A 26,940-nucleotide genomic window follows, 5' to 3' on the forward strand; every position below is an offset into this window, starting at 1 on the left:
TCTCAAAAATAACTTTTAGACCCACATGATATCTTGAATGAAGATTTATGAAGTTCTTTTTGACACAGGGCCCTTACACTTTAGAAGCCAGCGTTTCAAGATTAGTTTAAGGCTTTACTCCATCCGTGTGAAGTCAAGAGACATATCTAGAGAAGAACAATTACAATCAATTTAGTCGTGCATAAGCTATCGGTCATTTTACGCAGAGGTCAAGCCCCCAATACACTGAATCCTACAATTCCAATATTGCTAATCAATAGTGTTATTTGTTGTCAAGCTCCCTCTCTAAGTTAGAACTCATTCACTAACAAGACCCCGCCACTGTATCGTATAAAAGTAGCTTACTGGAATATGCTCAAGGGTAGGGGGTCGAGGTAAGGTGGGATGACGAGGGGTCGAGGTAAGGAGGGATGATGAGGGGTCGAGGTAAGGTGGGATGACGAGGGGTCGAGGTAAGGTGGGATGACGAGGGATGGAGGTAAGGTGGGATGATGAGGGGTCAAGGTAAGGTGGGATGACGAGGGGTCGAGGTAAGGTGGGATGACGAGCAGTCAAAGTAAGGTGGGATGACGAGGGATCGAGGTAAGGTGGGATGATGAGGGGTCGAGGTAAGGTGGGATGACGAGGGGTCGAAATAAGGTGGGATGACGAGGGGTCGAGGTAAGGTGGGATGACGAGGGGTCGAAATAAGGTGGGATGACGAGGGGTCGAGGTAAGGTGGGATGACGAGGGGTCGAGGTAAGGTGGGATGACGAGGGGTTGAAGTAGTGCGCGATGAAAGGGGGGTGAAAAGGGTCGAGTTAGCTGTAGCTGCCAGGAACCTGGGGGTCAAGACTCAGGGTGGGGGCACGTCTCAATGCACTCTGATTCAGCATCCCCCCTGTGGTTCCTGTGTTGAGATAGGAGAGAGGAGAGGAATGGGGTTTGGGGGGGGTTTGAGAGCTGAGACAGGAGAGAAGGGGTTAGGCAGGCTTATGTGTGTGAACAAAAAGATGATTGCATTAGAGAGGCACAGGTGAGAGCTAACGAGCCACAGGTGAAGGAGTTAGCGAGGGAGGCGTCGTCCTGTTCCTGAACCTATGTTAAAATAATAACTCCTTTTAATATTATAATACAGTGGTGCACTTTTTAATCCAGCTGTTCATTCTACGGTCTCGTGTTTTGTCTAGGTTTGCATAATATTATCGCCACACATTATCACACAGAGTCATCCAAATTAAAGCCAATAAAGTAATAATGTCAAAGATTTTCATGTAAATAAATGTCTGTTGAGTCACGATCTATCACCAAATGAGGTAACACAGTGATGATTGAGCCGATGGCCCACTGATGAAAGCCTTTGCATTTGCAGTATTACAGACTGGGTGTCGTGGACAAAATCCCAAGCGGCGCCCAGTTACTGACGCGTTTTCCATCAGCCAGCAGTGGTTGGTCTGCCAGAGAGGGTAGGCGGAGCTAAGCGGCTGCTTTTCTGGTCTCTGCAAGTGTTGCGAGTAAACAGTAATCTACTATGGCTGAACAAACAAAGAAAAGATGGATGACTACAGATACAACTTCAAAAATAAGTGAAAATCCAAAGAAAAAGAAACAAACTCGGCGCTCAGATGAAGCAAACAGTCTAAAGAGGAAAGCGACCGTCAGCGAGGAAAATCAAGAGTTACAACCGGAGCCAACCGTGGACGTCACACATGCAACACTGTCTGGATATCTGGGAGGTGTGCTGGGGGTTGAAGCCTATTCCCGCGCAGCCCTGTTTTTGACAATCACCCAAGCAAATTAAGAATCCCATGAATTGAATTAAAACATGTTAAAAATAGTGTTGGCTCTAAAAAGTCCTGCTCATTAATTTGCAACATTTAAAGCCTTTTTGCAAAGAAGCCAGAAATATGCATCAGTGGGATGTCGTGGCAAAGTCTCAGTTAAATGACAAAGTAATTCATGCATCCAGCCCGGCTTAATATGCATCACAAGAGGAGATGAGAAACAAATTAATTTCAACACTTGAATAATGAGTGAATGCCTATCTGTTGCTTCTTTCCTCCTGCAACATGTTTGTAAAAGCAGCTGCTAAAGCAAAGACTTCCCAAATAAGATGTACTCTTGTTACCATTATCGCCCACTAAAAACAAACCATCGTCAGACTTGAAGCAGAGGTCACATGTCTGCAGCCGGGGTCACGTCAAAATAGCAGCAGAAAACTCTTCAGTGCTATTGATTTGGTGCTTAATGTGAAAATGCTGATCTATGCCTGTGAAAGCCTCGCTTATGGATGAGCACCCATTCCTCACCTCCAGCCTCTTTAAGTGGAGACTCAGCGCTGCAAATTGAGCCTAACACGGCACAGCATTGACCCAGTCACAGCAGAGGAATCCAGTCTGAGTGTTATGAAGTGAACAAATGAGAAGTTATATACCCAGGGCCTCCTCTTTAAATGTAGGTCTGCCCTTTCACCAGATATCCCAGCATGCTCTCTCAGCAGAGGCGTTCGTGCCCACTTCTCTAAAAAGTTCGTATCTCTTTTGGCTGCAGTCAGTTTTTACCTTCGCTGAGAGTAATATGTTGTATGTTCAATAATTCAAAAGCTAAATATGAATGATTTATTCACAACAGTGGGAAGAGAGGGTAGTCCTTTTCTGTACTTCCTCAGACGTCTAAGAAAAGACTGAGCTGAAGGAAGGGAGGAGGATGGTGGAGCGAAAGAGACACGCTAGTTCAGTTAACAGAAAATCAAATAGAGCCTGGTTTAACTATCAGTGAAGTGTGTGGAAGAAAACGGGATGTAGGTCAAGAAAAATGCTCACGTAACTGCTGTAAAGTAAACTTTCCAGAGCGGTTCGGCCTAAAGAAAACACAGTGTAGGTGTGATCGCACCCGTAAGCATCAGCAGGGGATTTGAGGGAGGGAATCACACTAGCTCGGGCCCTTAGATGGCAGCCGGATTAGCCACAGCCTTCTCATCCTTTCTGCCAACTGGTGTGTCAATGATGAGCCCGAGTTCACACGCCGCTCCCGCATCGACCCGCCCTCCACATCTGTTAATATTTTTGTGAGGTCGGCGCGCACCTTTCGTCCCGGGAGAGACACTTCTCGCTCCGTGCAGCTTGGGAACATCAAGCGGCAGCAGCAGACACAGATGACTTGACCTGGCTGACGCATCCTCAGGTAATGTGATGTGACGCCTAAGCTCCTCTCTCACTCTCAGGCTCTGTTCTCTTCCCACTTGTCGGCCACCTCGAAATGCGGAGGATTGGACATCTCCTGCTGCTTCGGTGCAATCAGATCAAAGGCAGTTCATGCTTCTAAAGGAGTGCTAAATGGAGAGAGAAAAAGTGTTGCGGTGCTAAATAGGATGTTACACTGGATTCTTCAATCCTGTGATCACAACCAGTTTAGAGACAAGGCTCCAATCTCAAGGTTTTATCCACCACAGGAGACAAAAGACACTTCAGCTGTTATATAAAGAGAAGACAAACCAGCGTCATCTTTAAAGAGGGAACAGTATTTAAATTTTAACTCTGAACACATCCTGTAAACAAGCAAAACTGCTGTCAATAAAAGAAGAACCATGAAATAGAAGCCCTGATAAAGGCGAGTTAATCATTAATACTTCCAGCTACTATCAGTTTCCGTCCTGTGTGACTTTTATTAGCACATGAAGTGAGAGATGATCACATGATCAGATTGGTGTGTGTGGGAAAGGCTGCAGAGATGAGATGTCTTGTTGTGTTGTTTATCTCTTGACTTTGCGATTGCTCTTTCTGGGAGTACTGACACCAAGAATCATGAGGTCACTGCGAAGGCATTTTAAGGGCCTGTTCACTTGAAATTATCTCACAATTTATCTTGTAAAGTAGAAGCAAGCATTTTTTAAGGGCTTATTATTGGTTTGTTAGAGAAACAAATATATATTTAGATCTGGCTTGTTGTCAGGTCTGTGGCAGCTACACAGCAGGACCAGCATGGCTCCATCATGTTTTGTTGCATTCACGCCATTTGGAAGATACCATATTTAGCGTGTTTCAGTTTGTTCATGTCTGTTGTGTGCAAAAGGAAGCACTGCATTGCAAAGGACAGGCTTGTGCTTTGTTTTCCTTCTTAAGGCAGAAAGGGAACTTTACAAACGTGTTCAAGTGATTAAACGTGTGTATGTACTTATTGTTACACATGTCAAACTTTGAGTCAGATCATACAGAAACATCTTTAAAAAACAAACATGGATGGTTCATGTCATCTTAAGTCATTCAAGCTAACTAAACCCTAATTTTGTGCTCATTTGGATATGGAACATTATAGAGAATATTGGCAGTTATTACTATAAATGCATATGACATTTCTTTCCAATCTCTTGAGTTGCCAGATTGCATAATAGCTTGCATATCATCACCAAATACCAAAGTGAGCACTTTGCATGGTGAGGTTATGTCACGGTTTGGACTTAAACAAAAAGGGAGAGGACCCAAGGTGCAGACAGAACTAAAAGTTTAATTAACAAAAAGACAAAAGGGCAACAAACAAAAGCTTACTGTGAAACAGTCCAGGTACAAATCCAACAAAAATATCCAACTGAAAGGTTAACAGCAAAAATCCAACAGAAACATAGGGAGCCACAAGAAAGTCCAGGTACAGGTTCAGGAAACAGGATGACATTGACGAACTGACACTGACACAAGGGAGCACAAAGACTAAATACACTTGGGAGGTGAAGCTAATTAGACACAGGTGAGACAATCAAGGGCAGGTGAAAACAATCTGAAAGGCGGGAAACAGAAGTAAAATAAGACATGACGTACAAGGGGCAAGAACTACAAAATAAAACAGGAAACACTAGAAACCAAACTCAGGACTGACAGGACTACAAAGTAAAACAGAAAATTCTCTGAATGAAAAGCACAACTAAACCAAGACAGGAACACGATATACAAACTAAACAATAAGAACTCATGACAACAAGAGACTAAGTGACCGTGGAAAACAGGAAATAATATCAAAACACCAAAATACAAATCAACAACATAACTAAAGTTAGAGCTTGGAAGGTGAATAGTTAGTGTCCACTGACAGCGTTTTTTTGCGCTGACAGTGCCACAACCTCAATTTCAGAGCCCTTCTCTCCGGCGCTTACAGTTGCTAGGTTACGAAAGTTGCCTGGCGACACTTCCGCTTCTCTCGGTAGGGGCCGTAAAGTCTGTTTTAAATTGCCCTGTATGCTTAATATTTGCTTTTATTCACGGAAATTTTACAAAGAAAACATAAAAATAATGGAAAGGAATTTTGTCCTGCCGTTAGCAGCAGCTCTACACCTCGAAAAAGAAAGGAAAGGATTAGCTTTTCCTCCATTACCGTTGACAAAGTTGATAGCGTAAGTCCTGCCCCTTCTTGATTTTGATTGGTTGAACTATTTTTAGTTGAGAGCGCTGTGAGCTTAGGACGCTGAGCGCTGAAAAGGCTGAGCTGCATTGGTTTTAAAAACTAGGCGCTAACAACGCAAAAAACCCCCGCTGTCAGTGGACAGAGGCCCTAAAAGTGCTGCACAAAGGCTGACAGTTTCGATTCCAGTCTGTCAACTTTTTGGTTTCTTATATCTCTCCTCTCTGAGAAAAGCAGGTTTAATATTTGCCTTCTTCACCATCTTAGATTAGCATGTTAGCATCCTAGCATTATCTATAGACATAGTAATAGCTGTTGAGTTATTTCAGTTTGAATCAAAATGGTGAGACGACCAGCAGTGATATTCCCTTAACACCTCCTTTGCTAACATGGCTAAAGATAACCCCGTGCATGTCGCTTTTACTCCTGTCATTGGCATAAAGTCGTGATAAGTCCCCCTCCATGTTTTACATTGTCTGCTTCCTGGCACTGTGGAGAGCTTTGAAGGGACACTCCAACACGAGGGCTCTCTAAAGTGAGGTTATGGTCAAAGATGAGGACTCAGACAAAGGCTTGTACAGACAGGCTGACCTTTGCCCTTTCAAGGGACTTTGATGGGATTTATGTGAGAAAAAAATTATATTTCAAACCGCTAAATGTGTTTGAATAGTACAGAGATGCATTCTTAACTAACATACTGTCTGTGCTGTGATTTGATTTATTTTGTTGATTTGCAACAATTTGTGCGTCACTTGTTAGGATTAGAAACATGTGACCTCTCTTTGATGTATATGTTTTACCTCTTATCCTAAATATTTAAGAGTTATTGATGCTTTGAGTGACTTTTACGATCCTACGGTCGTTAAAAACTGTTAGATCCCCTTACTTCCTGTTGAGCTGTGCATACTGTTTCATACGTCAGCAGCGGTGCTGGTATGTTCCACTTTCCTGTTCATTTTGACATGCAGGATGATGGATTGGTAACCAGTCTAAAGATGGAGATCTCAGTTTTATTTTGCTATTCCCAGCTTGTCACCCTATTTACCCAGCATCCTCCGGGGGCAGGAAGAAGAAAAGGGCAAAGTGCTGCGAGACTTCAGTGTGGCATAAATCACGCTTTGTGTTTGGCATAACAAAGGTGGAGTCCATTATTCATCAAGATTGAACAAAGGGCCAACAAGCATTTACCAAGCAGTGAGATAATGAGTTTCCTGTTGATGGAGCTAAGAGTTACACACCAACACACACACACACATCATGCTGTGGATTGCAGATAATATGTTGTGAACATTTAGCATATCGCTGCCTTGCAGAATAACGATGCAAGTCAAGGTTTGGCCTCGGCTCATCTGTGCACATGAACTGAATATTTATACGCTCCATTACACCAGGCAGCACGAGCGTTCCTGCGCACTCAGAAGTTCACTTTTTTTTTTCTTGTGCATCCATTTGTAATAATATTTAGAGCGAGAATAAACTACAAGTGTCTCTATTAGAGCAACTGTAATGCTGCCAAAGCAAAATCAGTCCCTTTAGACGTGCAGACGTGAATTCATTTCCTCATTTCTCTCACTAACACAATACTCTTCATACATTTCCAATGTTGCGCATCAGTCTTTTGTAATAGTGAAGTTAAAGTGGTAATCTCAAAGATCTCAGTTTCGCTCTCTTTGGCGACACCTATGACGATAAACAATAATTGCGGGAGCACACTTCCCAGATATTCAGACAGTGTCACACCTGGATCCCACAGGATCCGTGTCCGGCGGGTTCCGTCTGTGCCACGGTTCTGATCCGTCAGACGGCGCAAGCCCTCGCCCCCGGGAAGCATGTCTGATCCGCAGCGCAGTGGTGCGCTGGCCCGAGCAGCTGGATTGGCGAGATCACAATATCGCGGGAGAACTACATTATCGCACGAGAATTGCAAATTAATTAAGATTTCAGTGTGTTGTTGTTATAAAAATGGAAAAAATGGGAGTCTGTACTGATCTGTGCATGGTGTTTTTTTTTTAAACGACCAGATGCTGAATGCTGTTTTCGTGTTTGACTTGTTTGGAACGATCTGCTCTGTTCAGCTTGACGTGTGTTTGAAGCGGCCTCTGTCAAAAATAGACCCGGCGCGTATCTTTGGCGGAGCAGAGTGGAGACACGCTTCTGGGACGCGGCGGAGACAGACTGCTGCGTGTGCTGTGGAATCACGAGCATTGACTTGAATGGGCGCGATTGACGTCGGAGGTCGCCATTTTGTTACCTCATTTGGCGACTTAACAGACATTTATTGACATGAAAATCTTTTTAATTTAATTCTAAAACTCATTATGCATTATCAGTATTGTCTGATGAAAATAGTCATTTGATGTAGTTCAATGTGACTCATGAAGCTTAAATTCTTCCTCTAACCAAAGTCTGAGATGCTAAGAAGTGATTTAAGCGCCTCCAGTGAACAGAGTTTGTATTCCAGCTGTGAAGTAGAAAATGGAGTTATGACAACGCGTCGCTGCCAAACTGCCCTTGAGCAAGACACTGAGTCCCAGAAGTGACCACAAAGTGGGTCATTGCAGTGAAAGCAGCCCGGCACGCAATCAAAGAGCCTGAGTGTGTGTGTGTGTGTGTGTGTGAAGCACTGGGAGGGGGAACATTTCAGTCACAAAAATCATAAAATAGTTAAATTTGATTAAGTTATTTGATGTTTCTTCAGGGATTAAGAAGCTAAATGTCTCCCTTCTTAAACTGAACTAAGAAACCGTTCACTTTTACTTTGGCCGTACGGTTTTTGAGTCGTGTTCGATCCACCAGAACACTTCCCCTTTATTTGGTAGATTGTGTGTCTGTGCAGCAGCAGCCCCAGTGACACTGTGTATGAGTGTGTACTTCACTGTTATGTATATATTTAACTTCTCTTTTGCTTAACCGATGATGCTCAGAGCTCAACATACTGTATTGTGAGTGTGGAGCCAATGATCTGCATGCACAGATGGATGATTTCAGTGTCACTTAATCTCCCTAAATCTGCTGTTTGGACTCTCTGATGATGGTTTTGTAATTTTAAGCCACTAGGACAGTAATGTTTAGTCCACAGGAGCCTAAATACTCTAAATGTTTGAAAAGATGTTATTTTGTGTACGTTAAGCTTATTTAGCTCTTTAGCATTATTACTATACTGACTGTTCCTCAGGCGTCATTGTGTGTTCTCTGCTCTGACAACCCAGCAGTGACCTTTATCTCACCGGATGAGTGTCATCGGTGTTATTACCGTGTTGTCACAGCTGTGTTTGCTCACCTGTGATGGTATTTTGTTGGTCTGTCTCACAAATTAACCTCTCTGACGGTGATTCCTGGAAGTGTACGCTCGTGATACTATATATTAAAATGTTATTTTCCAGTAGAAAGCAGCTGAATAAACAGCAGTAAAGTGTATTTCGTAGTGAATGTCCCTGTAATGAGTCATAGCGTTGTGCTTCCTGCACACTGAACACAGGTTATTTCTCCCTCTCTTATATGCTGATCCTGTCATATGCTGCAAAATCAATTCATTTTTAATTTGCTTCCTTTTCCTGAAAAGCATTAATGTCAGTTTTGCTGATGTCAGCAGAAAAGCTGCTATCATCCCTCTCTGCTTGAGTTATTACACCTGACATAGCTAAACATTTGTTTTATCTAAATTCCTTTACAGATTAAGTCTTTTAATTTGAATTAAACACAAGATACTTGCGCACTAATGATAACGATAAGCTCTCAGTGAAGAAACCCCTCCCTTGTGCCCTCATCCCAATACTTAATTAACCTACCACATGACCCTTAGTGGTCACCGCAACCCAAGCAGCATCGCCACCTTCAACAACTCCCTTTTGTCGAGTTCGGCCCACAACACCTCAGGGAGGCTCAACTGTTAGCTCTAACGTTAGCTCTCACCGCCCATCACACCCACACGCAGAACTTAACGCCTAACAAATCATTATGTAGAAAACTATTTCTGATGCCTACATCATATACGAAAAAGGAACCGCATAGAAGGAAGGATTAATATTACATTTGTTTTGACCCCCAACTGACATCATTCCTCCTCATACAAATCCACTGACTTGTTTTAACTGCTTCGTCTGACAATAAATGGAACAGAATATTACTTAAGTGATCATTTTATGTGTTGGATGTTTATTATTTAATGTAGAAAAACGCTTCGCACAGCCGTTTCAAAACGGGTGCGAAGGAGAGGAACAGATCAAACAAAAAAATGTAAACTCCCGCACACTGTCTAACTTGAGATGATATTTACTTGCAACGTTTCGGGACCTCCATCAGGCAAACAGTTGCCCGATGGATGTTTACTATTAAAATACCATCTGGCTAAATAAGAGTCCTGAAATCTCCTGTGTTGTACAGTTTAAGAAAACAGGACAGCGAAGGCTCTACATCATGTCAGGAACCAATTAGCACTTTCACTCTCGCATGTAAGCCCTGTGAAAGAGGACACCTGTACTTCTTTTTATAGTGATGTTAGATGAGCTGCTATTTAAACACAGATGAGGCAACTGTTGCCCTATAAAGAGACATATAGGTACAGGCTTTAGGTAGGGTGAGGCTGGTTTATTGATATAGAACCTTCTTTAACAAGGCAATTCAAAGAGTTTTATGTAAGACATGATGACATCAGATATGCGTGTAGAAAAAATGTAAAGCTTTTGGTTTTAATGAGGAGGATGAACTCCTTTTCTCCTTTCTCGCCTCTCTCGATGTGAATTGGAGTCAATAATTGCATCATTATTTCTTATAATGTGATCTTGTGTCTGCTTCTTAGAAGAGAGTTCAAAGGATGTGCTCTACAATGATACTTGGTACTAATAAAGAAAGAAACATTTATTATTAAAATTGTTATTCTGTCATTCAAAGCGCGCGTGGAGTGGCTGCCTTTAACGCCAATGTTGTACTGGTCTGTAAAAGGAAATCACATGCAATCCAGAACATTGATTATCAGACGTTTTGAAGGATTGCAGAGGTAGGATATTCTTGTTGAGGGTTTGCGGAAGTGTGCATTTAATTTCAGGAACTTATACTCCAGAAAGAGCTGTATATTTTATTACATACAACATTTCTCACTACTTCTAAATCTTATTTAGGTCGTTTATTTGCAGCAAATTACAACTGGTTAAGATAGCACAAAGTGATGTTTTTCATACCTCGAATAATGCAAAGAAAACAAGTTAGTGTTTGAACAGAATACTAATGTTTTAACTAGTTCACAAATCAACATTTGGTGGAATAATCTGGTTTTGGTCCGTCACATTGCCGTTGGGTGACGTTAGGCCGCTCTTGGAGCTGCTCGGCTTTGTTCGACGGCTCGTCACCATCCTCTCGATCACATTCAGATCTGGATTGAGCTGGCCATGACATGCAGATGCTTTATTTAAGGTAAACTTGGAGTGGACTCTTATCTTTATCCCGGAGCTGTACTCGAGTTGCACAGGTTTGATGTGTGCGTTTTGTTTCTTATTTCCAGAGACATGAAATTAACAATATGATTCATGCTTTATATAAAATCTTAAAAGAGACGAAAGAAATGTTTCAACCTTGATAGTGATGAATCAGAAGAACGTCACAGAGAGTAATTTTCTCTGTGCGCACAAGATGAATCCTGAGGTTTAAGAAGCCTCCTGGTAGAGTTTTTTATTATCGGTGATATTTCCATGTCCCAAAAATAAAAGGTCAGTGTGAGAATAAGAGGTAAAAAAACAGGACAGTCCTCACAGTTGCCTGCATGATACATGGTGTGTAGTGACTGTGGAACAAGTTGGACACGACTCCTCCTCGCTGTCCTGCTCCATTTGCCGAGCCACGAAATGATGACATATAATGGGCTGCACAGTTACTTCAGCGATACTAACCGCTGGCTGGATGCCAAATTGGAAGAATGTGAGTTTAGCTCCAAAAGAGGAGCTGCCTGTGGTCTCCTTGGTAACTAAGACACTTTTTCTTAAAAGGTCACGAGGAGGAAATGAAGAATCAGATTCCTCCCTCACATCTGAGACTTCCTCGGAGCTTATTTAGTGTCCGAGGTGTCCTTTGAGAGAGCCGGTGCACTGAACCGAAGGGAAGGTGACAAAGATGTTGGGGCTCTTCACACCCGCTCGCTCGCATCATGATGACAGGAAAAAGAGGAGGATGGACTCGCTGGCACGCACTTATCCACCTTCTACGAACATTTCAGTGATTGTATAATAACGAGGACAGAGTTAGTGCACTCTGAGATTTCACTAAATTTGCATACCACAGTAATTGTGCACTTTAGTTGCCAGAAATAGCTCTTCATATGTCGTATTGCATGCACAAATTAAAGGTTACATCTGAGAATATCCCTCTGAGGCAGATGCATGCATGTTCATGTCCATATTTAATTTTCTGGGTAGCAGCAGAGGTCTTTGGAGAGATTTTAGCCACACCACAGATGGGCACCATTGTTGCCGTCATAATGGAAGTCCATTATAAAACTGGCCGAGGGGGAAAAATGGCTAAATGCATAACAAGCAGGTACAAATCCTTTCAGAAAGTAGCAGTAAATGGTGTGACGAGGCAGGCTGATAAGGCTCTGAGGACACAGAGAACTTTCTTGTTTATCTTGTCTCATCGTTACTGAAAAAAAAAACTGGCCCAGATTCAAGAAACGCTGCACATCACAGGCTGCACAAAGACCAGAGACACAAGGTGTAACTACAGGTTCTTGTTGACTGACGAGCTTCTAAAACGTGCAGATCAAAAATAAAGCCTCTGTTTTCTTATGCTTGTGTAAATTTTACGCAACCTGCTTATTTTGCTCACATAAGGCTGTGAAAGTTCAGACCAATGTGACTAATCTGGATGATAAACAGTAAGACAGGAGAGCTGATCCTCCCCAGAGGAGACAACCAACATCAATCTGTGCCTGCTTAAAGAAACAGTTGGTTTAACCAAGGGTGAATAACTGGTGAATAAGTGTCAGCTAGCATTTGTAGCACCAGAGAAACAGTGTGAATCCAGATACTGGCACAAAAATATAAGGCCTGATGTGGGTACATTATCACATCCATTGAAAAACCTCATTAACTCGTTCTAAGACACTTGTTCCTGTAAACAGAATGGGTCATGGCTAAAACTTGGCAACAGGAGATATTTCGAGTCTGCTCAACTCATAGAACACTTCTGCTCACCTATGAACCAGAAAGCTAACGGTATGCTAATAAGAGTCAAACAAGAGCTAGCTAACTAGCTAGCTAGTCTTGTAGCTAGTCTTGTTGCTAACCAGTTAGCTAGTCCATGTTGTTGTAACCAAATCTATAAATAAACAATAGGCCGGGTGTACGTACTGTCCACAGCAGCCTGATCTGGGAAGTTAAAAAATTTGCCATCGCCATCCTGCAAGTTTCAGAGAATAGTTTTGTCCTCTCCATTCTTCAGTTTCTCTTTGTTCAGCTGCATCCGAATCATCAAAGTTTTCATATTCTCCAAATAGGTTACGATACATGTTGTCAGGGTTCAATGTTCCCAAAAAGGTGAGGACCCAGATGCAGATTTAAATGATTTGATAAAACAGAAGAAGAAGACATGCATAAGGTTTTCACAGACAAAGACAATGTACCAGCACAGAGACAGGGGAGCACAAAGACTAAATAAACTGGATCAACACGAGATATAAGGTGACAAAGTAAAACAGGAAATGATCTAACCAAAGAGACACAAGTGAAATACTTAACTAAACAAGACTAACTACTGACAAGAACACAGAATAAACTAAATACAAATCTAAACGATGAAAACTCATGACAAGGGACAAAGTGACAAGGTAGCGTGTTAACGAGCTGCATGAATTGTAAACGAAGGTTTTGACTGCGTCCCTGCTGCTGTGGCTGATACGTAGCCAGCGCATAGACATTTTCAGCAGTAGCTTAGGAGGTGTTCATAATCAGGAATTATTGTCACCCTGCAGCCAGTCAGAATTGATTACTTCCTAAGACCATGATGTATTTTACAGTAAAGAATGTAGGCAGTAACCCGTGATGCTTACTGACTTAAGGTCTTGGATGTTGGCATGTCGGGAAGTAAAAAGTCCTTTCCTTCCCTTCAGAGTAACTTTGTCTCATTTGAAGGATGAGTCTGTTCAACTTATTTACAACAGCAAACATCTTTGGAGGAAGTAATCTCACGAGTTGCGTTCAGTGGATACTGAACATGTAAGTAAAATGTTGCTTGACAATGTATTTCAATTGCAATTTTCCTAAATGACAGTAATTTAAGTATCTGACGTTGTCATGGTTATATTCAGGCTGTCACTCACAGCTCTTGGATTTTAGGAGAAAACCATTGTCTTGATTTAAACACAAAAGAACTCTGTTCATCCCCAACATACAACAAAGGATAGGATGAACAATAAAACGTGGATGAAAGGTCGAGAGATATCTGTAAGTGCTTTTGTAAGTATCTCTAGAGACCCTCTTACGGTCCTCTGGAGATACTTACAAAGCACTTTGAGGTGGCCATTATAAGAAAGAAGGCAGGCAAAGTTCAGGGCAGGATGATGGTGTCAGAGTCCGAGTCCGGGGGGACAGGGAGTCAGGAGAAAGGAGAACCATGTTTGATAATGCGTGTGATGCGTGAAAGTGTTAAAATAAGCTACATATACTACTCAGCTTTGCAATGCTGTATGTAGCTGTGAATACAGGAAGTCAGTGGTGTGTACTAACCACAAACAGCAGTACAAGGATACAGAAGATAACATCAGCATAGCTTAAAGAGGGGTTATCTATATGTTCCCTGTTCAAATGACAAAGAATTGGATGTTGCAAATGCAGATTAAAAGCTAAACATGTGTTTAACTTAAGAGATGTCTTGTCCACACATTTGAGGGTGAAGGTTATCAGGAACAGACCACAGTAAGCTTGGGAATGGGAAAAACATTGCTAAGAAGATGTTACAAGTTGTCCTTTGTGTGTCGTTTAAAGAGGATATTGACCTGGGGCGCACAGGACTCTGGGAACACAGATATTCTCCTGCTTAAATCAGGTAACACAGTGAGGTTTGGGTGCTCTTGTACAGCATGACAGCTAACAGCTAGTGAGGAGGTAGCAGCCCCATCAGCAATGACAGGGTTAGTATGGCCAAAGGGCTTGTTCATGTTTAGCTAAAGCTCCAGTCTGACCTTAAAGAAAGTAGTTTGACAAAAACGTGACACAAAAAAGAAGAAGTGGTTACACATGGCAGACACAGCGACTGACAGCTGGTTAGGTTAGCGTTTTGGGAAACAGCTAGCCTGCCTCTGTCTGCCTCTTCCTGGTTGCCAGCAACAACCTGAACATCATGTTGTGGTGTTTTAGGGGATAAGTGGCTGACTATCGCTTGGAGCATAGAAACTTAGTGCTATCATTACAGGGTTTTTATTGCACTTTTTTTCCACTTGCCATATTACGATTTGCATGATTTTATTTGGATTGATGACTTAAGGGCGTCCTTGATGTACTCGATGATGTTCCTTAATGCTTTGCCAGTTTACGACGGACATGCCTGAGATGAGTTGTAGAGTGCTGCACTGCGTACAAATACCATGTATGGATGGACACATATTATCGACTCAAATGCACTTTGAATTTATGGAAATTGAGATAAGCCTTGAGTGGGTTATAATTAGTAAGTGCTAAAATTTATTAGCCAGCTAGCTAGCTTGTGTGCTTAAATCCATCACTGTCCTTTGGTAGTGTGCTGCGTGTGAGCTGCTGGTAATGAGACAACTTTATGATTGACCAGTACATCTTTGTTCCTGTTCAGATAATAAATGGCGGCATAAACAGACAGACAAGCCTCCCACTCATCGTTCTGCACACAACGCAGAATGAAGGGGGGTGCTTGAACCAGCCAGTTACAATGAAGTGCTGTGTTGCAGGCGACTGTAGAGTATTGCGGTCCGACACAAACTACAAGTAACAGCTCTTCCATGAGCTCACATAGATCCCTCCAACAAACTCTCAATCAGCTCTTAATGCTTCAGTACATTTGATGGATTGCTTCTGTCTTAATAACTCTCCCATCTTATTATAGCCTGTTTGTTGTAAGGACTCTATACTAGATGTGATTTATGATGTTGATCAGTACAAGCTGTTTAAGTGTACATAAATATGCCTAGATTTATACTGTATGCCCTCTTTGAACTAGGAGTAAGATTAACAGCAGGCCTTAGCGAGAAGAAGCCTCGATGGTGTAACTAGCGTTAATATTTATTCATACTTACAACAGCAAGTTAAGATTGACTTAGCTTAAGACCAGACATACGATTTGGTTGGGCCGTGCACCTCAGAACTGTACAATGCGTTGTTTTAACTTCAGTTTTTGTCCAGTTTTTATTGGTAGATCATACTAGTCAGTGAGCTTTAGAGTTTTTACACGTTATGCACACTTTGCCAACCACATGCCATCTGCAATCATGAGTGTGTGTCTATTTCATCAGACTTCATGGGCTGTGTCAGCCTGTCTTCTTTACTCAGCTGCTGCTGGTTATTTGTATTGTTTCAGCTCTCAGTAGATGAAGGATGATGATGCATTAAAGGGGACAACATGCTGGATCGGGGCTCATTACTCGATTGATTGATTAATTGATTTATATATATATCTTTTCTCAACGTAGAGGAATAGATACATTACTATGACAGCAAAAGAATTAACCTGAGTTAGGGTTAGGTTGGGCTGCATGGTGGAGAAGTGGTCAGTGCTATGGCTTCACTGCTAGAAGGTTCCTGGGGGCCTTTCTGTGTGGAGTTCTCCAAGTGCATGCATGGGTTCTCTCTGGGTACTCCAGCTTCCTCCCACAGTCCAAAGACATGCTCGTTCATTGGTGACTCTTAAAACTGTCCGTAAGTCTGTCATCCTTCGAGGGACGAGGTCTACGAAGGATGAGTCATTTGTAGCTTATGAAGACCGCTGAGGCCGAACTGAAATGAGACGGTCCGGTCTACAGAGGACTTCCTGTTTACGTCACCAGCTGTTCCCGCCCTTACCCTTGCGTCACCAAACACCGCTCCTGTCGCCTAGCAACAGGGAGCTAGCTGGCCAAGTAACTATCATAACTAACGTCACGTAACTTAACCTGTTGATTTAAAGATTATTTGTTTCAAGCCCCCTTTCGTTATTTTTAACATATGTAACGCTAGCTTTTAGATTGAGTTGAAACCAAAAACTTTTACATTTAAAAGTGTATTCATCGGCTGCTTAAGAGTCCGCCATCTCCATTGAATTGGCCCGCTATTAATCTCGGGATAAGTTGGGCCATGAAGGATGCACCCGATGGATCCTTCGTAGCCCGGGAAACGGAGGAAGGACGCATTTGGAGGAGCCTTCAAAATGGGACAGCCTTCGACGTGCTGCTGTGACAGCCTTAAAAATAGATCCTTCAAAGGATGCAGCCGCTGAATTGGGACACAGCTCCTCCCTGTCTCTGTGTGTCAGCCCGGTGATTGACTGGCGATCTGTCCGGGGTGGATCTGCCTCTTGCCCAATGACAACTGGGATTGGCTCCAGCACCCTCTTGACCCTGAACAGGATAAGTGGTATAGATAATGGATGGATGGATGGAGAGGGTTAGGTTCTAGCTCGGGAAGTTCAGTTTAACAGCGACTGAAACCTGAGTCTCTCACATCTTCTGACATTGGATTTTTGGGGCTGCTTCTGACAAATTTTCTAACTTTCCAAACCTGACAATCAGCCCAACTTTATCTAACGATTAGAAAGTGTGTGCCTTGCCGTTCCCATTTGAATGATTATTGTGCCTCACCCCTGTCACTGTCATGGCCGACTTTCAAACCTTTGAGTGTGTGGCCGGACAGAACAGCTTGAAACTGTTCTGCTTTCAGACATATTAGTATGTAAGTACTTTATCCATCTATGGTTTTACTGAATTAACTTATTCTGTGTTCCTGTTTATGTGTAACTTCTTTGCCATCTCCGTATCCCTACCTCTTTTGTACCATAAGGCGCTTAGTGTACTTGCTTTGTTGTCCAAGGACACCCAGCCCGGCCAGAGATGGACACTGAGAGTTGGAAAGGGGAATCCATGCATCACAGTGGCACTAATAGCTGCCCATCATCTCTATTGCCAGTAAACCAGCATCAGGGACAGGTGGTGTGCTGTGTGGCGGAGGCCATAAAATACCCACACTACTGCTCTCCAGCAATTACCAGCACATAAAACATCGTAAAGGTGTCTGCATTTGGGAGCGGAAGCGTCGTTTCTGGGTGTGTCAAGTGCACACAATGATTCAGTAAATAGGTCACCGTTTAGAGAAGCGCATGACTATAATAAAGGAAAGAGTGCACGGCAAAACATGAGACTTTGGAGGGCAGTTAGGGGGGCTGTTCTGGGAGGATTGGAAAGATGATGAACCCTGATAAGTATATAAACAATTCTTAAGTCATGTGCATCAAAGTCTGAATACAACAGTACATTAGCCATCAAAATCCATCATGTCTGAGATGACTTGTATCATGCAATACGTGTTACCGTTAAGCCTGTAAAAAGTCTTTGGCACGCATACTCTACTGGGAGATTTGTGTCTTGAGCAGCAGCAGGATACATCCCTCTAAGGAGTCCAGTCACTGGTTGTGGTGGATGAAATAATGAAGCTAATGAGCTGCAAAGACTGAGTGGTGTTGCTAGATGAGAGGCATGCATAACAGCAGCGTGAATTAACTAGAGGTAGAGAAATAAAATCCCAATCACAAAAGCAGCATTACAAGGTTTGATATGAGGGTGTGTCACAGTGACCAGCTGATGAGAGGAGCTGATATCTCAACTGACTGACTCAGAGGTTTACAGCAGGATAAGTGAGCGCGTTTGACAGGAGTGAATGCAGAATGGTACGAGAAATAAACTACAGGCCTAAGCCAGCAAAAATATTGTTTTCTACTTACAGTAATAATCTCGATTTTCATGTCGGTTTCTATTGCCGAATGAGGTAACACAATGGTGATTGTCACAGGGCTGACACATAGAGATGGACAACCTGTCACGCTCACATCTACAGGCAATTTAGGCCATGACCACTGACTTTTCAAAATGTAGCTTTTTCTCCGCGTTTCGTCCACACACAAACGTTTTAGGGCACTGAAAACGGATCTTTTGTAAACTCCGGCCAGGGTGAAGACTTTTAGAAACTCTGTGTCTGCGGAGACGTGTAGACGGGGTAAACGCCGGTTCGTGACGTCAGGCTGTGCGCCGTTATCTCCATGGTGACACATCACTAATGAGGCAACATTCCTTGTAAAATGACGGACATGACAAAAACAGTGATGCTTAACAGGATTTTTTACATGTTTACACATTTATGTGCAGTTACTCGTCTACTATACTGAGGAACAAAGGCGTCGGGATAGATTATTTCAGACTTTAGATGGGCCGCGATTCTTCTTCTTCTTTGCATGACCGGGTGATATTGCTGCCTGTTTGTGTGGCATTCTCATGACAGCGTTTATGTTGTGTTTTTGCGTTTTTTGTTTGGACGTGGATTTTTTTATAACCGTGTTTGTGTGGACGGGATTTTTTTCAAAAACTCTGTTTTCAATAATACCTGTGTACATGTAGACATGGCCTTAGAGTCAACAATGATCCTAACGAGCATGTCTTTGGACTGTGAGAGGAAGCCAGAGAACCTAGAGGGTACCCACGCATGCACAGGGAGAACATGCTAACAGTGAAATCCTGCAGTCACTTCATTAACATAATAAACTAAGAAACATTATTTTTATGTCATTAAAAAGATTTACAGAGCGTTAGATGAGTCTTTAGTCCTCAGAAAGTGTACACAACCGTGACCTGTAAACTCTCTGGAAAACATTAACTCACTCTTAAGTGTCAATTCCCAAGAATCCTCTTCTACATGTCTGCTAAAATAAGCAGCGACTGTTATTCACAGACTGTTTGACACCAGTCTGACCCCAGCTGGCAGTCCTGTGCTGGAGTTTAGAGACAACTGTGAGGGAAGAAGTCTGTCCTGAGATGACTCACTTTGGCTTATGTAAGCTGCGCAATGAGATGCCGCTGTTTCTACTCACTCTTTCGAACCTTAACCCGAGCAGAAGCCGGAGAACAAGAAGAACCTGACCTGAAGTTTGTTAAAGATGAATCGAGTGAGGCCGATTTTAACTGTAACAGAATGAAACAGAGAGGACTGCTTCCTGGTTTTGCTTGTTCTGTAGGAAATTGCAGCTCTGTTCATGTTGTGCTCTGTGAGGGAAGCAGCTCGATTTCTGTCTGACGGAGACGTTCCTCAAATAGAATCGCAGAGCCGAAGCGTTCCTTGAGGACTGAGGATGTTTTCTGATCTCGGTGAAATCTCAGAACTTTCACTCGACAGACTTGATGCTCTTCAGTCTTTGCCGGCTCAGAATAAATACTGTATTATGATACTTTTATTGAATTTTTACCTTAAGATCAACCTTATTGGGTTACTGCAGCTTATTTGAAACACTGTACACCATAAAAAAAAACAAGCTTTTCTTCAAGTATATCTTATTTTTCTTCCAGCAACAGCCGTTTGCTCTGAACACAGGCTGAACGATGGATTGTGTGTTTTCACATTCTCCCCATTTTCAGCACTTTGAAACACTTAATGTAAAACAAACAACCATGAAAGTGGAGAACACACACTTCTGGCGATCGGATAAAAAGCATGCAAGCAAAGAGACTTTGATTTGAGGCGACTTCTGCATCTCTGTGAAACATAAAAATCCATCCTCCCTAAAATGGGCAACGCTTCACTTTTTCACAGGCTCCGTTTGGATCACCCTAAAGAGCGCTGACATGGGAATCCTAAATGCTTCAGTGAGATGAATGAGTGAGGAATATTTCGCCAGACTTCCCTCTTGTCTTGTTACTTTCTTTAAAGAACGTTTCTAAATTTAACTCCCTTCCACCCAAACCAGCTGCAGCTTGGTAAATAATTCACCGTGTATCTCCTCTCGCACATGAAAGGTTTGAGAGTCGCTCTCTGAGATGACTGACGACTGTTGCAAAACCCGGGCCGGTTACAGTGTTTCAAGAATAGTTCGCTTCATGGTGCCCGCGCTGGTCGCTCCGTGGAAGTAATGGAACTCTCCATTAGCTCGGGTGCACTGCTTGTCTGAGGCCGGGTAATCCCCACGGGCTGCTGCGGCTGTGGATATGTCCCAAATCCTCCAGAGATATGAAAACCCTCTCTAAACTCCCTGCGTGCGTCATGTTCAGCCCATGTGTTTTTCAGAGAGGTGAATATAATCCCTTGCTACAGGTTTTTAGCATGATTATGTGCATCCCATGAGGTTTTTAATATGTCATGCATTTTGTAGAATCTGCTATAAAGTCATATATTTTGTATTTGATTGGAACCATGCTGAAAAACAACTCCTTACAGCTGCTGTGATGAATATTTTTTAACAATGGATCAGTTTGCTGCATGTAATGGAGAGAGATGATCCCAGAGAGTTATCACCTGAAGTTGCAGATCTTTTAAGTATCTTTAAAGGGATAATTCGTTATTTTTAAAGAGTCTTATATATAAACAAACATTTCACTTTAAGTGTATGCTGTGCTTTGTCACAGCTCTTTAAAGGACTCTTGTAAGTGGCTAAGTGCTTCGCTTAGCTTCCGTGTAGGAACTCTGGCCGGCTTCTCCTAACAGGGACCGTGCTGATGGTTATCTACTGTGCGCAGTACACTCATACCCCATAAATTAGCTCTTTGACGCAGATTTTTCAGGCCCAGGAAGACCTGCTAATAAATGCAGATTGTCTCTTTTCCCATTGCCAGTGGAGTATACTCCTGTCGGTCTCTTTTCTGCTGCGTCACCGTCTGACGTCACAAATGCCCCCGAAACAGGGTTCATAAACAGTGAAGATGTTACGGTGGTTAGGTCTTTATTGTATCTATCACTCATTCAGTCTGTTTATCAAATTGGCGCGGACAAATTTGGAAGGATGTTCAAGCGCTGCTCGGACGGAGACGGGCGGAATTTGTAGCTGAGATGACAAGGAAGTTACCGACAGAGCATTGCATCGTGCCGGAAAGGGGGCGGAGATTAGCGTGTCGACACAGGTTTTGTGTTCCCATCAAAGCAGATCAGAGCCAAGGCGATAATTACCCGGGTCTACTGTCGAGTCATTTGACCCGGGTCTGAATGCGATTGTAACCTTTCCCACTAAGTAAAAAAGCCAGTCTTAGTGGGGGTTTTTTGACCAGTGGGAAAGAGGCGTTACTATTGATAAGCACATCATACAACCTCACTTCATAAAAACACAACTATCCCTTTAAGCTTTTTGTTTTGCTTTTAAAATGTCTGTTTTCATTTACTCACAGCTCTCATCAGGGTAGATTTCAGCAGGCAGCAGGCAGCTTTTTCACCAATGAAGCACTGAAACCCACTTTACATGACCTGCCCAGCAGACACAAGAAGTTAGCACGAGCTGCTGAACATCGCAGAGCTTTTAGCAGCTTAGATGCTAATGTCATTAGTGAGTCCCTCAGGAGTGAGTGGAACAGAGCTAAAAGCAGAGTGAAGAATAGACTTAAATTAATCATGTGGACACAAAGACTGAATCCAAATAAATGTTCATGTTTCTTTGTGTTGGCTGGTCGTGAGCAACTGTTTGCTAACAACGTTTACCACAGTAGCTTTAAAAGTAGTCGTTTTTACACTGCGACACAACAGCGCTTTAACGTTTTACATTGAACCAAGCAACGCTGGCGTTAAGCCTCACCAGTGTGTGTTTTTACATTGCGTTAAGAAGAAAAACAGAGCAAGCTTCACAAACACACACACACGGTGCTGTTCAGCCCTGCCGGTACCGTTTACACTGACATTGTGTCGTCTCTGTTACTAACTCCAACGCAGAGTTTTTTTTACCGCGTCTGTGCGTTTTACATGAAAGTCGAGGCGTAACAGAATTACTGACAGCTGAGAGCTACTGATAATACGTCAGCATGTTTACAATTGTGTTTGCCGTCGAGACTCCGACCTCATCACTCCTCGCAGATTTACTTTACATGCAGAGATTTGAAACGTGATGAGATCATATCTTAAACCCCCCTGAGCCGGAGTCTGCAGGTGGATGCTGGTGGGGCTGAAAGCATGAGCACAGTACAGGTGCAGGGCAGCAGTGGCAATGACAGAGCAGAGGGAGAGACCGGAAACCTTGCAGCTTAATTAGACGCCAAATTGTGTTTGTCAGGTGATTGTGGAGAAAGACGCATGTTAAGTGTGAAGTCAGTGCAGCGCGAGTTGCCTGCCTGAACGAGTTCGTAGGCGTTGCTCCTTTTATTGCAGTTTAAATGTTTCATGTTAGTTACATTATTAATTTGCTTTCATGTTTGCATATTTTCATGTGCTCACTTGCTACGTGGTACGTTGCTTCCTATTATGTAACTTTTGTTTAAGATGCATCCTTCTTCTGGCTCACAGGGTCAGTGAAAATCACTTAATGTCAAAACCCACAAGGTCAAACGGAGCCTCAGTCCCCGCAGATACTATAAGCTCATCCTGCTGAAACACATGCAGGAAGCTGTGTAATGGAGTGTTAAAATGCGTGCTGTCTTATCCAACCTGGCAGTTGTTTGTCTCGAGAAGGATGGTGAGAGGATTTGCTATCGTCTGAAAGCAGCTCTGACTTCTAAAAGGGCTGAAGATGAGTCATAACTGCCCTCCACCCCCCACAGTTACACAAATATCCCCCCCTTAATAACGAGCATCGCCGACTTTCTCATTACTAAATAATGCATTCGGAGAGGAGTGTTGCATTACCGGGATCTGGTATGTTTTCTTAAGAATTCCCAAAGCAAGGAGTGTTCCCATCTCAGGATGTGTCTCGCATTTATTTGACACTGCTCGCCCGGATGAGTTCAGCACCTCCTGTTGGGCTTTAGTGCATGTTAGGAGACGGTTGTAAGATACGCAGGGCGGCGGTTTGAGGGATTGGGAAGCAGCCGTTGTTATGTAATATTCAGAGGGCACCACTAACCTGGGCCAAGGGATCTTTAAGGACACTGTAATCGCTTGTTGGAGTTTAAATCGGAGCCTTGTTGCATCCACTGACATGTTTTTTCTCAGGACAACTAAATTTAACGCACAGCAGTGCAATAAAGTTTATTTCTGACTGAACGGAGGCATCTGTGTTTGCCTTTCTGTCCACTCTCGTGTCTAATGGTCGTCTCTACCACCACCTGTCCACCAGAGCTGCCAGGGGCGACAAAATAATGACACCTGTCTAAAGTGAATGATGGACGTTTCACATGCTGTCATCGCACCACTGACAAATCCTGATAGGAGTTGAATGTAGGTCACATGCCTCAGGTGCCGGTGGAATTATACATGTGGTGACTGTGCTGCTTGTTTAAGCTGATTAAAAAACATCGGATCTGTGTCATATGTCAGCGTGTGTGTGTGTGTGTGAGAGAGAGAGATGATATAATTGAGTGCTTAGAGCTGCAGTGCAATCGTAGCCTCATTGTGGCTTTCAAGTGATTCTGATCTCGATCAATACCTCTCTGTGTTGTCCGTTGTTAACAAGCTACAGTGTGCAGCAGAGATAATGGGAGACAGCATCCTTCTTCTAAATTCAGTTAGCTTGTGGTGGACTAGAAACTTGGATAGCACCACTTTGTCTTTGCAAGAAACTTTTTGCTGCTGTCGTGTGAGCCAGCGAAGTTTTAAGAAGCTCTGGGATGGATTTCAGAGTCGTTTCTGGCCTGTACGACAACCAAGCTGTTAAATTATGCCTTTCCCTCCTTCCTGAGTCTAACAGAATTTAAAGTAGAGATTCTACACAGTCCAATAGTGTTTTCAACAAGCCCAAAGCTGTGCTTTAAGGAGCTGTTAGCCCCTGGAAAAAGCCACTGTCAATCAAAGCTGGTGTTCTCTGTAATCAATAGAAGCAGTTATATTTGAAATTGGTTGTAAAAGTTGCTTGTGGTTCCGCCCATTCTACATCACCCAGCATGCATTGCGCCCCTCCCTCTGAAAGGAATGGCCCATTGAGAAACACAGAATCTGAGATACGACGAGAATATACCGGTGGATCGTCTAAAAAAACCTTCAGGTCTGCAGTCTACATTTCAAACCTGACGATTTTGAACGAGACATGACATCAGAGGCGGGCGTCCTAGATTGAGGAAGTGTAGTTTAGCAAGCTCCCTGGCCTCCGCCAGATGACGCGTTTCATGTAGTCTGATGGAGGTTTTCCAGGGCTCATTGGAGAAGCGGATAGCGTCCTCCAAAGGCACGGAGCTTAACTGCATTGTTTTCTGCCATAATGGCATTAGCTCCCCATAATAGCATGATAGGACTGAGGTTGGAAATCGACAAACTGGCCCTTTCATAAAGGCTAATGTGTAGATAACGTAATGCTTCCCGACCGGACCTGACCGGTATAAAGTCTATAAACTTCAGATCTTAAAGCGTTTGATAAAGTGAAGGATCCCGCCCAGGCCGACTGAGATGAAGTTGTTGTCCAGCGCGCTGATAGCATCACTGATGAATGACGAGGCGGATTGGCCACTGCTCCCTAAAGCTTTTTATCTTGATTAACAATAGAGCGGAAACAAGAAAAACAGCCGCGAGTGTCAAACATACAGCTTTCATCAATGACGCATTTGATGCTGATGAGGGCTGTGGGCATGCAGCCAGAACACGCCGAGATGTACTCACAGATTTATCATTCGGAGAATAGTGGCTATTTTCCCAGTTTTTGTACAAATCCGAGCCTTTCACACCTCACTTTATCTTTATTTTTCTGACACCTCCAGCTGCTATTTGAAACCAGAGAGCTGCCCGTTTGATTGATAGCTCCCTCCCTACCTGCTAAGCTCCTTCAAAGCCAAAGAAAAGCAGCTAATGGCCCTCCAGGCAGTGATAGAGCTTATGACCTCCCATTGAAATGTCTGGCTTTGAAATGAATTGAACATGTATTTGATGCTACTACGCTGCATTTTTATCTAAATGCACCATATGTGATAAGAGCAAAACTGTCCTTGTTTCTCTGTGATGACGCTGCTATACTGTGCAGGGATTAAAGGCTTTTAGAGCAGATATCAAGGTAGCCTTAAATGCTGTTAGTTCTGTGTAGACAAGCTGCCTGTAATTTAGTACTGACTCTTCTTTTGTCTCCTCTCTGGCAGATATCTGGGGATCACACGGCCCCTCACCTACCCCGCCCGGCAGAACGGTCAGCTGATGGCGAAGATGATCCTGGGAGTGTGGCTGGCGTCAGCATCCATCACCCTGCCACCTTTCTGCGGCTGGGCTAAAAACGTCCACACAGCCGGTGTGTGCCTCATTAGCCAAGACTTTGGCTACACCATCTATTCCACAGCTGTAGCCTTCTACATCCCTATGCTGGTCATGCTGGTCATGTACTACAAGATCTTCAAGGCAGCTCGTAAGAGCGGCGCTAAGCACCGCTTCACCGACCTCTCGCGCCGTGAGCGCCTTGAAACAGTGGCTAATGAGGCGCTGCGAATGCAGGGCCTGAAGCCGCCCGGTGTGGCGGAGGACTGTGCCGCCTTGTCGCGCCTGTTGAACCGTGAACGCAGAAACATCTCCATCTTCAAGCGAGAGCAGAAAGCAGCAACAACACTGGGGGTGATCGTGGGGGTCTTCACTGTGTGCTGGCTGCCGTTTTTCATCCTGTCCACGGCTCGGCCCTTTATCTGTGGGGTGGAGTGTAGCTGTGTGCCCATCTGGCTGGAGCGCACGCTGCTCTGGTTAGGCTACGCCAACTCGCTAATGAACCCCTTCATCTACGCCTTCTTCAACCGGGACCTGCGGTCCACTTATCGTGACCTTCTCCGCTGTCGTTATCGTAACATCAACCGCAGACTGTCTGCCGTGGGCGTGCACGAGGCTCTCAAGGTTTAAAGCGGGATACTCGAGCAGCTGATGTTGACTCTCATAAGCGGGTACGGTGGCCCTGTGCTTGTACACTTGGTGCTTACAGGGCGACGTGCACACAGCGGGCCTGCAGATAAGACAAATAACGACAGCATGGAAGTCACTGTGTGTGGCTCTCTGGCCGCTCCGCGCAGGCAGAGAGACAGCACGATCACTTGGGTGTGTGTGTGACTCAGTCTATTTTGGGAAAGAAAACCATAGAGCGTACTTGATGGGGTATTCAAGTCGACGCTGCTTTTGTGGATATGCCACTATCCCGTCCTGGCTCTGGATTTATGGCAGTATAATGTAGTGACAGAGGAAATGACATGTAAACACAATCACTCATCCCAGGGCTCTCAAAGGGAACAGAAGGAGAACAGATTTCTGTGTAATAAAAAGATGATGTTTGATAAGGAAAAACATTTGTTTTGTGGCATCTGAACATCTTCATCTAAACATCTGAGCACATCCAAGATTCATATCAGGCAGACAGACAGCACCCTGAGGAGCATTGCGCTTTGTACCAGGATTATTCATCATTTAAAACCACTTTATCTCCTGTCATAACTTTCATCTGGTCTCACTGAATTTATCAGGAACACCTTAAATGTTTCACACATGTTTAAAATGCGATGGTGCCAAAGGAATGCAGGTGAATGCAACATGA

The 26,940-nt window shown here is 43.5% G+C and overlaps 1 protein-coding gene across 1 annotated transcript in view; it reads left to right on the top strand.

The window, feature by feature from the left end:
* Nucleotides 1-26,482, top strand: part of htr7c (5-hydroxytryptamine (serotonin) receptor 7c) — a 29,409-nt gene extending 2,927 nt beyond the window's left edge. The window contains exon 2 of the mRNA XM_069683105.1: nucleotides 25,520-26,482. Within this exon, the coding sequence (XP_069539206.1) occupies nucleotides 25,520-26,258 (739 nt within the window). The 3' untranslated portion in view covers nucleotides 26,259-26,482. The remainder of the gene's footprint in view (nucleotides 1-25,519) is intronic.
* The last annotated feature ends 458 nt before the right edge of the window (nucleotides 26,483-26,940 follow it).

Source organism: Semicossyphus pulcher, unplaced genomic scaffold (assembly GCF_022749685.1).
Source record: "Semicossyphus pulcher isolate SPU_LCO1_2020_fin unplaced genomic scaffold, fSemPul1.0.p SCAF_6, whole genome shotgun sequence".
In the NCBI taxonomy this organism is placed as follows: Eukaryota; Metazoa; Chordata; class Actinopteri; order Labriformes; family Labridae; genus Semicossyphus; species Semicossyphus pulcher.